At 39.6% G+C, this 17641-nt stretch overlaps 1 protein-coding gene across 1 annotated transcript in view; it reads left to right on the top strand.

Moving 5' to 3' along the window:
- LOC127443193 (CUGBP Elav-like family member 5) overlaps positions 1–17641 on the top strand; it is a 239602-nt gene that overhangs the window by 208239 nt on the left and 13722 nt on the right. The window contains exon 8 of the mRNA XM_051701782.1: positions 15230–15439. Coding sequence (XP_051557742.1) covers positions 15230–15439 — 210 coding nt within the window. The remainder of the gene's footprint in view (positions 1–15229; positions 15440–17641) is intronic.

The following is a 17641-nucleotide window of genomic DNA, read 5'->3' on the forward strand; positions in this document are numbered from 1 at the left end:
TCATTTGCATAGATGTCTTAAAGGTACAGTACCAAAAATAGCCTGTTTAATTCTAAGAATCAGAAAGATGTAATCTTTAAAAACTAAATTATGACTGTTTTTGTGTAAGAAAACTTGACATGTTATAAGTGATATTTTTTCTTTCTTTTTTGCATTGCATTGCCTGTGCAAAACTCAACGCCACAATGCTGGGTGGTTGCCAGGGTGTTGCTATGTGGTTGCTCAATTGTTCGAGTCATTGTCAGAATGCTGTTGAATGTGGTTGCTAGGGTGTTCCTGGTGGTTGCTAGGTGTTCACTTACTGGCCAAAGTCAAAAGAGCTTTCCTCTAAGTCTTTTGAAATGACTTGGGACCCTCTTTCAATGTAGGTCTATGGGGTTTTTCGCCCAGGCAAAATTCTTCAGTTGTTGTTCAGATAGTAATACTGATGCTTGTGTTAGCAAGTATCACTTAAAAGACCTCTTTAATACATATGTTTAATTATGTAATAATTAATCTGTTCTTTCAAACCAAAAGGCTCAAAGCACATTTTAAAACATTTCAAAGACCTTATTCCCCCCCAGTTTTGTAATCCGTTTGAGTCTCGTGTAATTGCATGCTGTCTGAAATGTCAGGCTTTTGAATGACAGCCGTAATCATCTTCCGGTCGAATGACTCTGAGGCTGAGCACACACAGAACAGATGCTTTAAGCGGATCTGTAGAGCCAATGACCTTTAGTCTGAGCTGTTCTGGGATCAGAGTTTGCCTTTCATATCTTAATAAAACTAATGATGTGGCCAGCAGGAAGTTGATCTTGTGCTCTCTGATGCTTCATGCAAATGTGTCTGGGGTCACGGCCCCCTGACAAACACTGCTACTGATCACATTAACCACAGAATTAGGCTCACACGCTTGCTTCGATTTAGTAAATTTTTACTACAGAAAAACAATATTGCAGTGCAAAATAATGACATTCATTACACACAACTGGTTCGCCCCAAAAATAACATTTGTCATCATTTACTCACCTTCACGTCGTTAACTTGAATGACATTCTTCCATCTGTGGAACACAAAAGTGAGATTCTTGAAAATGTTCACACCAAAGAGGTGGCATAAAAGTAGTCCATACGACTTGTGCGTTATATTCCTAGTCTTCTGAAGCCAAACAAAAGGGTTTGGCTTCAGAAGTTTGTTCCAAAATTTAGTTTGTAATTAGCTGAATAATCTAGCCCCCTGCCTTGACTCTCCAATCTCATTTGCACTTGCACATATTCAAAATTGCTGTGTCGCAATTTGTGTCAAGGACTTTTGCTGTCACTGAAGTCAAACCTTGCACAACATGTCTTGTTTACTAACATTGTTACTAGTGCAGATGTCTGTTCCTGATATCAGCGACTCAATTGCAACTAGCAAAAATGCTCATTTTTGATATTTGGAAATTTATTTCAACATGTTTGATTTGGTATTTCAGATGTCTGGAATTTTCAGATATCAATAAATTGCTCAACAATCAAGGTTACAGTGAGACACTTACAATGGAAGTGAATGGGGCCAATCTGTAAACGTTAACATACTCACTGTTTCAAAAGTATAGCAACAAGACATAATTAATATGCATGTTGACATGATGTTAGTGTGATAAAATCACTTACTAACCTTTTCTGTGTAAAGTTATATAAAATTGTACAACTTCGTTGCCATTACTACGTAAAGTGGTAAACCCTGTAATCACGCAAAAATTATGATTTAAACAACTTACAGCTCAAATAATACACAAGTTTTAACAAAAGTATTAATGTAAGTGCTTTTATAAAATTATAAGCTTCATATTCCTGCTTTAAACCCTCCAAAATTTGGCCCCCATTCACTTCCATTGTAAGTGACTCACTGTAACCTCAATTATTGCTTTTTTTTTTTTTTTACATAAAGTCGAAATGCTGTCGATTAAGTTTAACTTGTATTGAACCCGGAATATTCCTTAAACATTGCCATTAATTAAAACTTTTTATTTATTTTTAACATTTAGTAGTTGTTATTCAATTTTTCATACCATGAATGGATGTTTCCACTAGTAACAATGTAATTTTTTTTTTACTAGTAAGAAGAATATGAATTGGAATTTCAACTAGTAAGAAATGAAGTGCAGAAATCTGCAATTGTGCATTGAATACGAGTGAATGAAATTCCACTAGTGAAAATGCAGTTATAGATATCAAGAATTATTTTTTTAGTAGCTGAAATTTCATTTTTGATATCATGAATGGGTATTCCCTGATGTCATTTTTGATATTAAGAAATGATGTTTTTATCCAGGGTGTGCTGAGTGACTCCAGTCAGGTTTCCTAAGCAACCAATTGGCCCGGTTGCTAGGGTGGGTAGAGTCAATTTGGGTTAACCTCCTTGTGGTCGCTATAATGTGGTTCTCGCTTTTGGTGGGGCACGTGGTGAGTTGTGCGTGGATGCCGTAGAGAAGCCTCCAGACGCGCTAGGTCTCTGCGGTAACACGCTTAACAAGCCACGTGATAAGATGCGAGGACTGATGGTCTCAGACGCAGAGGCAACTAAGATTCGTCCTCCGCCACTCGGATAGAGGCGAGTCACTACGCCACCACGAGGACTTAGAGCACATTGGGAATTGTGCATTCTAAATTGGGGAGAAAAGAGAAAAAAATAAAAATAAAAGGACATTTTTACTAGTAACCCCCCCCCCCCCCCCCCAAATGAATCACTGATATCAGAAATGAGCAATTTTTGTATTTCCTTTGCTGATATCAAGAATTAGCCAATTAAATAGAAAAAAAGTTGTTGTAGATATCTGTCATTCATATCCTGCATGTGATTAAATGTCAAAAAGGCTTGTGATAGTTTTGGGTTTGTATAAAGTGATTCTTTGGGACCACATGAGAGTGTGTGTAATAATACACTCTATTCTCATCATGGACCATCTTGGATACTACATACACAAACACACGTATCTACACAGTTACACTATACACTGACTTGTCCAGCATCTACCCTGTTTATTGATTTCATTTTACGCTGACCACCCACTGACCTTTTTAGCTGTTAGACTGTGTGTGTGTGTGTGTGTGTGTGTGTGTGGTGAAGTGAAACTTAATCTTTGGAGACTGTGAAACAGATAGTTGTAGACATAGCAGTGTAATTAATCAATGCGTCATGGGGCACGCAGCACAAAGCGCTGCAAAAGATACAAAAGCTCTCCTGGGCCTTTCCTGTCCCACACACATGCACACAAAATTTTTTTGCTCCAACACAGTATTGATGTGTAGAATCCATCTTCCATAAGTAGTAAATATTTGGCTACTGTCATGATGTGCCTCTGTGTATTAATAAATGTAAACACACCCATAGTGTGTTTAGCTTGTAGTCAAATGCTGTATATACACAATACTCTCTGCAACTTTCTATAGTTTTATATAGCAAAATTACTCCGTGTCCTGTTAGATTTTCTCTAGTTTTGCATAGTAAAACTTTTGACAATCAGCATAAAGTCTGGTCCATACTTTTACATATTCTGGCCAAGAACTGCCCACTTAGACAGGAAGAATATGATGATCAAAAAATACCAACCACAGTTCATCTGTTTAATGGGTTGTTTTGTTTGCTTGCTGAATGGACATGAAAAACTAAATTATGATTGTTTTTTGTGCAAGAAATCTTGACTAACATTTTGAATGGACTTCATGGAAAAAGCTAAAATGCTAAGCTAGGTAACTTACAGTAGATAAACTCTATAGACATACAGTACCATTTTCTAAAAACCAACATGACCAACTTAAGCTGGGATATCCTGTTTTTGATTTTTGTTTTTTCTAGCAAGACTGGCTGTTAGCCTCGCTGTTTAACCACCACCTAAACCAGTTTGAACCAACTAGAAACCAGCTATCATGTTCCAAAAAAACAGCTTCACCTTAAACTGGTATAATTGGTTTTTTTTTTCCCCAGCAGGATCCTTTACAAAGATGGTCTACCAGCTCAACTAGCTCATAGCCCAGGAAGTTAACCACCTAAACTAGTTTGGATTAGCTAGAAACTAGCTGCTGTGTTCCAAAAATCCCTACACCTACGCCTACCCCTAACCTTAACCCTACAACGAAATCTAACACTAAACCTAAACTTAACAACAGCTAATGAGACCATTGCGAGACTTAAGGTGCGGGGGTGTTACCTTCTAGACAGCCAAAATGCAGCTACCACCTTAAGCAGGGAATGAGGGTGTTACATAAGAATGGACAGCACAGAAATACATGATGTGTTTGATTTAGACTCTAACTCAAAAGCTCCTTTCTATTCCACACAGATCTGACTATAGATCTGACAGTAAAGAGAGCATTCCTCTGAGATACCAGCACACACACCCTTCAAAGTCTCCTACACACACAGTACACACAAACACAACAGTAGAGATGATGATAATTCTCAGACTCTCTCTCCTACTGTCTGTATTGTCTGGAAATTACTCTGCGGTTTCATCATGAGAGAGCTCAGATAGACATTTGTGTGTCTCTGTTTATTTTTTGCCTGTTAAATGTTGTATAATTGTGAATGTGTTAAGTCAAGCCAACATAATAATCAGCTATACTTTGTTTTATTAGGAAGTTTCAAAAGTGAAGAGTGTAATATCAATTCCACTGTCATCACCAAATGAATTTGCTAAAATATTGACAATTTTCAAACAGGTTTCCTGAACCTAATTTCAACATTTGCTAATACATTTTTAAAATCAAAAGTTGTGTATGTTAACATTAGTTAATGCACTATGAACTAACAATTAACAATTATATTTTTGTAAACTAACACAAAGATTAATAAGTGCTGTAAAAAGTATATTATTCATTGTTATTTCATGATAGCTAATGCATTAACTAATTTTAACGAGTGGAACCTTATTGCAGAGTGTTACCGAAACTATTATAAACAAAAAGAAAGATGACACAGTTTTAATAAAGAGATTTATTGTTAGATTACATTATTCACTGTAAATTAAGAAACCTTATGAAGAAGACAAACATTCTTTCTGTTAATTCTGAATGACTCAATTATATTTAACTGAACATAAACAAAAGCACAAAGGACTTAAACAATAAGGTTTGAGAAATGTTTAGTTATAAAGTCCTGTTGACACATATTTTCCTTTAAAATAAATATGTTTTTTGCTAAAAATGCTTCTATTTTTCAGGGTTCTAATTCTGTACTGTGCTTTTTTAATTATATATATATAAATTCAGTACATTGTTTTTTTAATTATAAATTATATCATCAGCATAATATTTCGAGTAAAAAAGATTAATTGAAAAATGTACATTTATATACAATATTTACTGCATGTCATAAAATTTCTTTGAATTAAATATTTCAGAATCGTAAGACTGTCTGTTTAACTTTTTTACACTTAAAACGTTAAAGTCTCCGTGTGCATAAGTCAGGCATGAGGTATCATTTGAAAGCTTAGAATCTGAACTTTTCAATCTGAATCACTTCTGCATTTATTCCCATTCATATTTTCCATAGGGTTTATATATATATATATATATATTTCATAAAAACGTTTTAAGCCATGGACCAAACCAACCAGGTATGATGTGAATCACAACATTACAAACTTTGGTTTGAAGCAAAAAATAAGTATTTGAAAATTGGAGGTACAAGACTGTGTTAATGTCTTTAATGAGAGAATGAACTACAATCCCATGAAGCATTGCGAATGACGCAATCGAATTATAAGTATAAGATTTTAAGTATAGAAACTACATATTTTAAGTTTATAGCAAAATATTCATATATATACAAATATAAGTAGTTTGAGAGTGTTGGGAGACTGTCTTGATTGCGTCATTCGCAGTGTGTCATTGGAGTGGGCGGTCGCTGCAGAGCTCTTTTGGTGGGCTTTGTTTGCCGCGATTCTCTGATTGGTGGATTGTTTCCCTTCGGGATCTAGTTAGTGTAGTTCATCACCAGATACTGTACTATTAAACAATTTAAAAAAAAATAATGTTGAAATAACATGGACGGATGGCTTCAATAGAAGCATTTACCATCTATTAACAACCTCCAAGCTCACGGTCTGTCTTTTAAGGTTAACAAGTTATTGTTAAAAATCTATTCCTCTATGGAGTAAATAAATACGAAACTGTCAGCAGAGACAACTAATTCTTTAGGAATTTCTCCATGAGTTTTGGTACAGATCGCTTATATGAATTCTTCTTAATTCTAGCAGCCCTTTCTCACAACAGATAATCCAGCAAACCATGAAGGTAGAAACCAGACAGTTCCAGTCACAGAAGATATGTTTCAGTTTAGCATTTCCTCCATCGTTCGGCTTCCAAGAGAAGGGCAGACAGGCCAGCAGGGACAGCAATACACCAAACATGCCGCACACCAGCACATACAACAGGATATAATGCTGCTGCGGACACTCTCTCAGATATTCTGCAGAATATTTGACAGAATATTTAAGATTCTGCACTATTTCTAGGTCATTAATCAAAAGTAAACAAATTTGTGACATTGGCCATTTTAACTCCATTGTACAGCTGTCAGTTTCCTTGCTTCCACTGAAGCACACAAGATGCGCTTTGGAACATTCTCCAATCATCTTTTAGACCTTGGTGTATGTTTATAAAGTTTAAAAACATTGTTTATTATGTAGAAGTCTCTCTCTGGTTTAAAGGATGCATACAAAGGCAAAGTACATTAGTTGCTAGAAAAACTGTCAGGCATATCCAGATTTTCTTAACAGGCTTGGTTCCTAGAGGAAACATACAAACATAAAACACACAGTGCATCCGGAAAGTATTCACAGCGCTTCACTTTTTCCACATTTTGTTATATTACAGCCTTATTCCAAAATGGATTAAATTCATTATTTTCCTCAAAATTCTACAAACAATACCCCATAATGACAACGTGAAAGAAGTTTGTTTGAAATCTTTGCAAATTTATTAAAAATAAAAAACGAAAAAAATCACATGTACATAAGAATTCACAGTCTTTGCCATGACACTCAAAATTGAGCTCAGGTGCATCCTGTTTCTACTGATCTTCCTTGAGGTGTTTCTACAACTTGATTGGAGTCCACCTGTGGTAAATTCAGTTGATTGGACATGATTTGGAAAGGCACACACTTGTCTATATAAGGTCCCACAGTTAACAGTGCATGTTAGAGCACAAACCAAGCCATGAAGTCCAAGGAATTGTTTGTAGACCTCCGAGACAGGATTGTATCGAGGCACAGATCTGGGGAAGGGTACAGAAAACTTTCTGCAGCATTGAAGGTCCCAGTGAGCACAGTGGCCTCCATTATCCGTAAATGGAAGAAGTTTGGAACCACCAGGACTCTTCCTAGAGCTGGCCGCCCGGCCAAACTGAGCGATCGGGGGAGAAGGGCCTTAGTCAGGGAGGTGACCAAGAACCCGATGGTCACTCTGACAAAGCTCCAGCATTTCTCTGTGGAGAGAGGAGAAACTTCCAGAAGAACAACCATCTATGCAGCACTCCAGCAATTAGGCCTGTATGGTAGAGTGGCCAGACGGAAGCCACTCCTCAGTAAAAGGCACATGACAGCCCGCCTGGAGTTTGCCGAAAGGCACCTGAAGGACTCTCAGACTATAAGAAACAAAGATTTTACTCTTTGGCCTGAATGGCAAGCGTCGTGTCTGGAGGAAACCAGGCACCGCTCATCACCTGGACAATACCATCCCTACAGTGAAGCATGGTGGTGGCAGCATCATGCTGTGGGGATGTTTTTCAGCGGCAGGAACTGGGAGACTTGTCAGGATCGAGGGAAAGATGAATGCAGCAATGTACAGAGACATCCTTGATGAAAACCTGCTCCAGAGCGCTCTGGACCTCAGACTGGGGCGAAGGTTCATCTTCCAACAGGACAATGACCCTAAGCACACAGCCAAGATAACAAAGGAGTGGCTACGGGACAACTCTGTGAATGTCCTTGAGTGGCCCAGCCAGAGCCCAGACTTGAACCCAATTGAACATCTCTGGAGAGATCTGAAAATGGCTGTGCACCGACGCTCCCAATCCAACCTGATGGAGCTTGAGAGGTCATGCAAAGAAGAATGGGAGAAACTGCCCAAAAATAGGTGTGCCAAGCTTGTAGCATCATACTCAAAAAGACTTGAGGCTGTAATTGGTGCCAAAGGTGCTTCAACAAAGTACTGAGCAAAGGCTGTGAATACTTATGTACATGTGTGGTGTTTTTTTTTTTTTTTTTTTTTTACAAAGATTTCAAACAAACTTCTTTCACGTTGTCATTATGGGGTATTGTTTGTAGAATTTTGAGGAAAATAATGAATTTAATCCATTTAGGAATAAGGCTGTAACATAACAAAATGTGGAAAAAGTGAAGCGCTGTGAATACTTTTTGGATGCACTGTAACATGTATGCATTTATTAAAGGGAACAAACTGCATTATGCATTAATTATTAGGCTTTTTACCACTAGAATGTAAAGTGAAGAGAGTATTTAATGTCACCCAGATATCTGAATATGAAATTTTCACTCAAAATTCTTATAATGACAAATGCACAAAGCTATTTAAGACAAACATAAAGGGAAAAAAGTCCAGTTAGACCCCAAAAAAGTTGATTACCGCAAAAGTTAATTTCGACTTTAATAAAAGCAAAAATTTAGGTTACAGTGAGGCACTTACAATGGAGGTGAATGGGGCCAGTTTGATACATGTTAAAATTAGGGGTGTGCAGCGAAGCCATTATCTGTATCTGTATCTGTTGCTATGGCAAAATTATCTGTATCTGTATCTGCATTCAGATTTAATCAGATAAAGGGTGGGCTTAAACTGGAAGTGCGTCAAAACAAAATGAAAGGGTAATTTTAAATTAACTGTATTCCATAGTTTCCATAAAAAAATAAAAAATATGTCTTGTATAATCCATAAAAAAAATAAAAAATAAAAAAAATAAACAATATCTATGTGTATTAGTCTATGCAGTAGTAATTTTATTTAAATGTTTTTAATGTACTGTATCCCTTTTTGGGGCAGTGGTGGCTCAGCGGTTAAAGGCTCTGGGTTCCTGACCAGAAGGTCAGGGGTTCAAGCCCCAACACTGCCAAGATGCCACTGTTGGGATCTTAAGCAAGGCCCTTGACGCTATCTGCTCCAGGGGCACCGCATCATGGCTGACCCTGCACTCTGACCCCAGCTTAGCTGGGATAATGTGAAAACAAAGAAATTTCACTGTATATATGAAAATGTATAATGTGTGACAATAATAAAGGCTTTCTTACTTTTTTTATTTGTAGCCTATACTCTGTAATTGTCATGGTTGGGGTTAGGGGAGGGTAAAGGACCCAAAAGCAGAGATGACAAATAAATAGTATTTATTGACAGATAATGTGAAGTAACTGATCAGCTGATGGCTGATCCAACAAGCCGCACTAGTAGAATGAGAGTCACAGAAAGGTGCTTCCAGCGCCGGCCACAGACGGCTGATACAACAAGCCAAACTAGTAGAATGAGAGTCACAGAAAGGTGTTTCCAGTGCTGGCCGCAGACGGCTGATCCAACAAGCCACTGGTAGTAATTAGTATGTTCGTGAGACGAGTGTGTGCCTTGTGGTAGTCTGGAGCAATCCGAAAAGAGTCTGTTGAAGCTGGTGTGGTGCGAAGCGAAGCCCAGACGAATTTCCCGAGATGCGGGCAGATACCGAGGAACCCTCCTTCACAGTACTGGGCACCAAATGGTGTGAGCGACCGTGAGCAGGCAGGTAACCGCACCTCTATAGACAGGCAACCAACAGATACACGAACACGCTCCAACTACACAAGAGAGAAACGTTAGACATGACAGCGAACAATAAACTAGCAAAGAAGAGGGGAAACTAAAGGAATAAGTAGGGAGTGCAATCAGAGTGAAGCAGGTGGAAGCGGGCATGTAATTCATCACCGTGATCAGCGTCTCCCCGGGATCAATCAGCATTTCCATGGAAACGCTGATCACGTGTGCCGGCTCCACCTGTGAGACACGAGGGAGAGAAAAACAAACAACAGTGTGAGCTGGCACACATGCCGGAACCGTGACAGTAATCTCACAAAAATTATGATTTAAACAACTTTACAGCTCAAATAAGTTTTAAAAGAAAAATTAATGTAAGCCTAATTACTTTTTTAAAGTTATAAGCTTCACATTTCTGCCTTTAAACCCTTCAAAAATAGGTCCCATTCACTTCCATTGTAAGTGCCTTACTGTAACTTCGATTTCTGCTTCTTATTTTTTTCTTTTCTTTTTTTTTTTAATCAAAATAAATTTTGTGGTAATCAACATTATGTCACTAATGCTGTCGATTGAGCTTAACTTGTACTGAACCTACAATACTCACGAAATACCAGTAATATAGGAATGTAATGTACTGCATATAACCATTGAAAAATCTTGATTTTTATGGTTGAAGAGCTAGGAAATCTAGCACCATATGTCCAGTATAAGAGTAAGTTCACAAGGATTGTACTACTAATGTTTTCTACCTGTAGTTGTGTTTGTCCAGGTGTTTGTTTGAAGGTCTCTTATACCAGACACACTTGATTAGTGTGAGCTACAGCATGTAATGAGCCTGTAATCTTTTTATAACATTCTTGTCGTTATATAACATTTTGTGCTTCAAGACAAACCAGTTCTTGCCCTGAACAAATTATATCAAAGACATTTAAAAGTGCATGTTTTTCATCTTGAGTTCTTCATAAGCCTTGTTTAATCAAGTGTCAGAATTCTATATGATCAAAATCACCCTTTAAAGGGAATGTTCACCAAAGAAGTGAAAATTCTGTCATCATTTTATCACCCCCTTGTTGTTTTAAACCCATAGGACTTTATTTTCAATGCAGATCACGAAAATTCGATTTTAGGCAAAATGTTCAGTCTGAATGGAAAAGATGTAATGATAGTGAATGGTGACTGAGGCTAACATTTTCTCCTTGAGTTTTCCATGGAAGAGAAAAAAGTCAAATTGTTCGAAATTATATTTGGGTGAGTGAATGACAGAATTTTCATTTTGAGGTGAACTTTCCCTTAAAGGGGGCTAATGAATGTTTATCATTTTATTGATTTTAAATTCAGTTCATTTTTAATGAAACTAAAATGTAATTAGTTGGCACCTTCCCTACTAGTTCAGCTGCTTCCCTCATGCCATCCCAGATGTGTGTGACGTTCTTTCATCTGCTGAACACAAATGAAGATTTTTAGAAGAATATCTGAGCTCTGTAAAATTCAAGTTAATTGGGTTCAAAACTTTGAAGCTCCAAAAAGCACATAAAGGCAGTATAAAAGTAATCCATACAACATGTTGTTCTGATCTCACATGAAACTGCTTGGATCACTTCAGAAGACATGGATTTAACCGCTGGAGTTTTATGGATTACTTTTATGGTGCCTTTATGTGCTTTATGGAGCTTCAAAGCTTTGGCATCCATTCACTTGCATTGTATAGACCAACAGAGCTGATATTCTTCTAAAAATCTTTGTGTTCAGCAGAAGATAGAAAGTCATACACATCTGGGATGGCATGATGAGAGAATTTTCATTTTTGTCTGAACTATTCATTTAAGTTTACAGGATAGCATCACATTACTGGCAAACAAACGGGTTTTTTGTGTGTGGTTCGCTTAAAATTCAGAATTCATCTTTCAAAGCTTAAATCTGAAGTGTGTAAATTTTGCGCCACTATAGCGTTGTACCAAATGCAAAAATAATCACTGTTTTCAAACAGATTCAAGAAAACTCTCCTGTTTTCCATTGGTTGGATAAACAGATAGTCCCACCCCCAACTCAAGTGTTTTTGTGTTTTATACTTTTTAGGAAATCAACCTACAAATGTTTTACTTATAGTTGACTCTTCGTATTAAGCTGGGCTACAAGAAAGTATTTTACGGTCAAACCATGACACACATCACCCTAAACATATGGTTCTGTCCAAACCCCTGACCATAGATGAATTTGCCCTCCAGGCAAAAGTTGGTTAAATCCACAAAATGCTGAATCAATATCAGCTGTCAGCACATTTTGACATGGAATCAATTGCAGCCTGTAGAATCAATGTTGAAACAGCAAAATGTCATTTAAATGCAGGTAATTAAAAGTGATTTCAAGTTGTGTAGTCCAGTTTCAACATTATTCTGTGGCTGGAATTTTATTTGTTCACTTGTGAGGAAATGCTGGGTTGAGATATCATTAACAGTTTGGGGTTGTAACTAACTAAAAGTAACAAAAACAGTGTAGATTTTTCAGTAACAAACATCTTGGTTACTGTCGTAACCTCCATTCCCTGATGGAGGGAATGAGATGTTGTGTCGATGAAGTGACACTAGGAGTCACTCCTCGGAGCCCCAGACATCTCTGATCTTTGAGAAAAGGCCAATGAGAATTGGCGAGTGGAATTTGCATGCCACTCCCCCGGACATACGGATATAAAAGGAGCTGGAATGCAACCACTCATTCAGGTTTTGCACTGAGGAGCCGAGACAAGGTCTCAGCCCATTCAGCGGGTAGTTCGGTGTTGTGGCAGGAGGGACACAAAGTCTCGTTCCCTCCATCAGGGAACGGAGGTTACGACAGTAACCGAGTCGTTCCCCTTCTGTCACTCACTCGACATTGTGTCGATGAAGTGACACTAGGGGTCTCTATACAAAACGCCATGACTACTGAACTGTGTTACGTGGACTAGTGGGGCGAGACGGGCAGACCTCTGTGTGCCTCGTAGCCAGGTCCACCTGCGCTTTACCGAATCGACTCCAGATCAGCTGGACCACCTGAGGGTGAAGTCTCCTCTCTCCCCTGAGCGTGACCTGCCGCGATGGCGCGTCCGCTGTGCTGTTGAGGTTGCCCGGGATATGAGTGTCTCGCAGCGACTTGAGCCACTGCCGATTCCAGAGGAGAAGACTTCGGGCGAGTTGCAACATTCGACGAGAGCGTAGACCGCATTGGCGGTTGATGTACGCAACCATCGCCGTTTTTTCCATCCGGACCAACGCGTGCTTGTCCCGGATCAACGGCAAAAGCCTCCGCAGGGCGAGCAATACCGCCAGCAACTCGAGGCAGTTGATGTGCCAACACAGTCGCGGACCAGTCCAAGGGCTGGAGGCTGCATGCCCATTGCACACAGCACACTAGCCACGCTTGGAGACATCCATCGTAACCACGACGTGCCTGGAGACCTGCCCTAGGGGAACTCCTGCCCGTAGGAATGCTAGGTCGGACCAAGGGCTGAACAGACGGTGACAGACCTGCATGATGAGCACGCAGTGTGCGCCGTGGTGCCATGCCCATCTCGCGACTCGAGTCTGGAGCCAGTGCTGAAGTGGTCTCATATGCATCAACCCGAGCGGCGTGACTGCCGCTGAGGATGCCATATGCCCCAGGAGCCTCTGAAAAGATTTCAGTGGGACCGACATCTTCTGTCTGAACATACTCAGACAGTTCAGCACCGACTGTGCACGCTCGTTTGTGAGGCGCGCCGTCAATGAGACCGAGTCTAACTCCATACCGAGAAAAGAGATGCTCTGAACCGGGGAGAGCTTGCTCTTTTCCCAGTTGACCCGAAGCCCCAGCGGCTGAGGTGTGTGAGCACCAGGTCCCTGTGTGCACACAAGTCCAGCGAGTGAGCTAGGATCAGCCAGTCATCGAGATAGTTGAGAATGCAGATGCCCACTTCCCTAAGCGGGGCAAGGGCTGCCTCTGCGACCTTCGTGAACGCGCGAGGTGACAGGGACAGACCGAAGGGGAGGACCTTGTACTGGTATGCCCGGCCCTCGAAAGCAAACTGCAGGAAGGGTCTGTGTTGAGGTAAAACTGAGACATGGAATTACGCATCCTTCAGGTATACCGCCGCGAACCAATCTTGATGCTGGACGCTCGCTAGAATGCGTTTCTGCATCAGAATCTTGAACGGGAGTCTGTGCAAAGCCCGGTTCAGAACTCGCAGGTCCAAGATTGGCCACAACCTGCCGCCTTTTTTGGGTACGATGAAGTAGGGGCTGTAAAACCTATTCTTCATCTCAGATGGAGGAACAGGCTCGATCGCGTCCTTCCGTGGCTGCCCGGGCAAGCATGGCCACCAGCTCCGCGTCTGCCTGCGACTGGACCACCGTACGCGAGGGTGGGAGTCCAGCCGAGTCTTCCGCATCAGACACGGCGAGCCTGCTCTCCGATGCTGCAATGGATATCTCATCCTCTTCGCGAGTTCCGAACGAGGCCGCGGACCCGCCCTGAGACGGGCCCGCGGTCTTATCCCAGAACCCGGCCGGGACATACGAGCATGCAGGGGAATGGGAGGTCCATGGGGGGTTACCCGGTGGAGGAGCTCCCATTGAAGTCCCCAAATCGCCCCTAGTGCTAACCGACTCAGCCTCATACCCGTAGGTAGAAGGACCGAGATGGGGAGCTGCTCGTGGTTTCTGACGAAAGAAAGCCGCGACCGCAACGTAGCCATGGTCATGTTCTCGCAACGAGGACATGAACCATCCACGAACGATGTCTCTGCGTGGGAAGCACCCAAACACGAGATACAGCGATCATGGCCATCAGAAGTGGAGAGATGGCGACCGCAACCAGGAAGGATACACAAACGAAAAGGCATCTTGAAAAAGACGCTTTCGTGAGTGCCACTCTTTTTGTTGGAAACATTCTCTTTTAGAGAGAAAATATACTCCTTTTTTTTTTCTCGCTGTTGAAGTGCCCAGAGATGTACTCTGCACAGTGCCAGTGCAAGAGGGGGAGAACCGCTGTAATGCGCCATAAGACCAACAGCTTGTGAGAGCAAGAGAGATGAATGGACCAGTAGTAGTTCAGCTTGAATGAACACAACCACTCGGCTCCGAAGAAGAAATCTGAATGAGTGGTTGCATTCCAGTTCCTTTTATACCTGTATGTCCGGGGAAGTGGCATGCAAATTCCACTCGCCAATTCTCATTGGCCTTTTCTCAAAGATCAGAGATGTCTGGGGCTCCCAGGAGCGAACCCTAGTGTCACTTCATTGACACAACTTTGAGTGAGTGACAGAAGGGGAACTACTTTTTCCCAACAGGTAGCAGTATAGTGAAAAACAGTTTATCTCTCTGCCAATTTACTCTTCATGTGTCTCAATCGATCGGATTGCTATTTGATTGTTATGCACATTTAATTTACACTTCTCCACAAAAATGTTTCTTTGAAAGCCCTCAGCGCTGGTCTCAAATCAGTGATTTTGTGTCTGTCTCTCGCAGGTTTGAGCTCTCCACCGGCAAATCTGGCCTCCTCTGCCGTGCCAAGCATCATGACACCCATAGTTAACGGATTCAGTGGAATTCCTCACCAACACAACGGTCACCCAGTAGAGGCGGTTTACACCAACGGCCTGCCTCCATACTCCACCCAGAGCCCCACCACAGCAGATACTTTACAGCAGGCCTTCACAGGCGTCCAGCAATATACAGGTAAACACATTTGAGTGCTCCATAATAACTCACAATCTCAGTTACATTTCATTAAAGTATCAACTTGCCTGTGTTCCTAAAATTCTTTTGGAGAAATAAATTAGACACAAATTAGTCAACTGTTGACATGCAGGAAGAGGGTAGTAATATACAATTACTAATATGGAGAGCATAGCTCAGATTATTTGGTCTTGGAATAATTTAAGAAATGTTTAAGTTCTTGTTGAGACTTTTAATTCCTGACTTTGGTATCTTGGCAAATCAGAGCACAGTGCAAGACATTGTTGAGATTTACCCCAAAATTAAAAGAAAGAAATACGTAACTATATGTTGCCAAAAGAAACTAACCTTTTTCAAAAACCATTAAGATTTGTTGGCATTGTGACATTATTTTCATGATAATTAAGCACATTTTCCCCCAAAATTATCGAACGTAAAAAATCTCACTGTTGATGTTAGTTTAGTTTAGTTTAGTTTAGTTTAACCCTCCTATTCTGTTAAAGAAGGGCCGCTTTGTGGAAATAGTACAGGTGTATTTGTATTTTATTTTTTTAATAAATGATAACATTTCTTCTTTCCTGGAGTAAAAACAATACAATTATGCACTTCTTTTGGGATTTTATGGAGTTTTACATTTATATATCTTGACTTCACCATTAATTTGCATATGCAAATGTATGTAACTTCACTACAGTAAAAACCTAGTTGAAACATAAAGAAATATAAGAATGTGTCCTGTATTGATGGCAGATTGCTGCCATCTGGTGAAAAAAGACAAATAACATGACTTGAAAATCATGTTATGACAATAATAGCCAGTAGATATCCGCAGTGTTCTATGCAGCCACCTACTGTGTAGTAATTCTACATATTTAAAAGTTATGCATTTAGATATATATAGACATTACCAAACCATAATTTGTCAAAGTTTTGCAGGGTTTTTTTTTTTAAGTGTCAGTTTTTGCAATAATATCACATTATGCTTACAGTCAAACCAGACCTGGTGTTACAATGAGAAATAATCTTTTTTTTTTTTTTTTTTTAACCAATGAACATCAAACAGTAAACAGTAAATTAACAATAATGTCAAGAAAATAAACAGTAATAAACAGAAATGAACAGTGACGGACTATGTGCGTGCATGTGTTTGTGTGTGTTGTGGTCTGCGTTCTACCATCTGGCTGTGTTAGTCTCACCCATTTGTTTCTGTTTGTGTGTGTGTGTTATGGTCTTACCCCCTCATGTATGTGTGTGTGTTTTGGGGGGGGGGGGGGGGTTGTATATATGTTTTCAGTCTTTCCCATTAATTTCCTGTGGTCAGTAAATTGTGACCGCGAACAGCAAAGGTGTCAACCAGTTTTTTTTTTATGACCACTTAGACTTATCGAATCAAGTCCAATTTTTCTTTTCTGTGTTCAGATGGCAAGTGGAGGACAGGTCACTAAGTCCTGTACCACTCAGATAAACGAAACCATGTTTATCACATTGGAAAAATTTATTTCTGTCAGAAGTGGTTGTCCACTGAATTTGTCAAAGAACGAATATTTGCCTTTGACACTGGAATAAAATATGAAAGACATTCACACATACACACACAGTACCTACACATTAAAGCCCAAACATAGGTAGATAGATATATATATATATATATATATATATATATATATATATATATATATATATATATATATATATATATATATATAAAAGCATCATAGAATAATGATAGATAAATTAAGCAAACAACATAAGTTTAACCCTTAAACAGGTAAGAGTGCAAAAAATCATTTCATGTCACTTTTTATATCATTTGGATTAAGTAAAACGTATCCAAAGGAATTCTTTATATATTTTATATATTTTGGATTTTATGAGTTGTATCTCCCATGATACTTTGCCCTAGTAAGGTACAAAAAAGTCAAAGTCACCAATATTTCTGTGTTTTATATGATGCAAAAAAATGATAGGTTCCTGAATTCCCCTCTTATTTTAAAACATATCAAACGTGTGTGTGTGGGCGTGTGTGTGGGGGGGTTTGGGTGGTTTATGAGGAAATTTTTTTAGGTTACAAACTGGTAATTACAAGGGTATTATGCTATAAATGTGGTTTATGAGGACATTTCTAGTGTCCCCGTAATTCAAATCACGTAAACATACTAAACGATGTTTTTTGAAAATTTAAAAATGCAGAACGTTTTTTGT

Source organism: Myxocyprinus asiaticus, chromosome 6, assembly GCF_019703515.2.
Source record: "Myxocyprinus asiaticus isolate MX2 ecotype Aquarium Trade chromosome 6, UBuf_Myxa_2, whole genome shotgun sequence".
NCBI lineage: Eukaryota > Metazoa > Chordata > Actinopteri > Cypriniformes > Catostomidae > Myxocyprinus > Myxocyprinus asiaticus.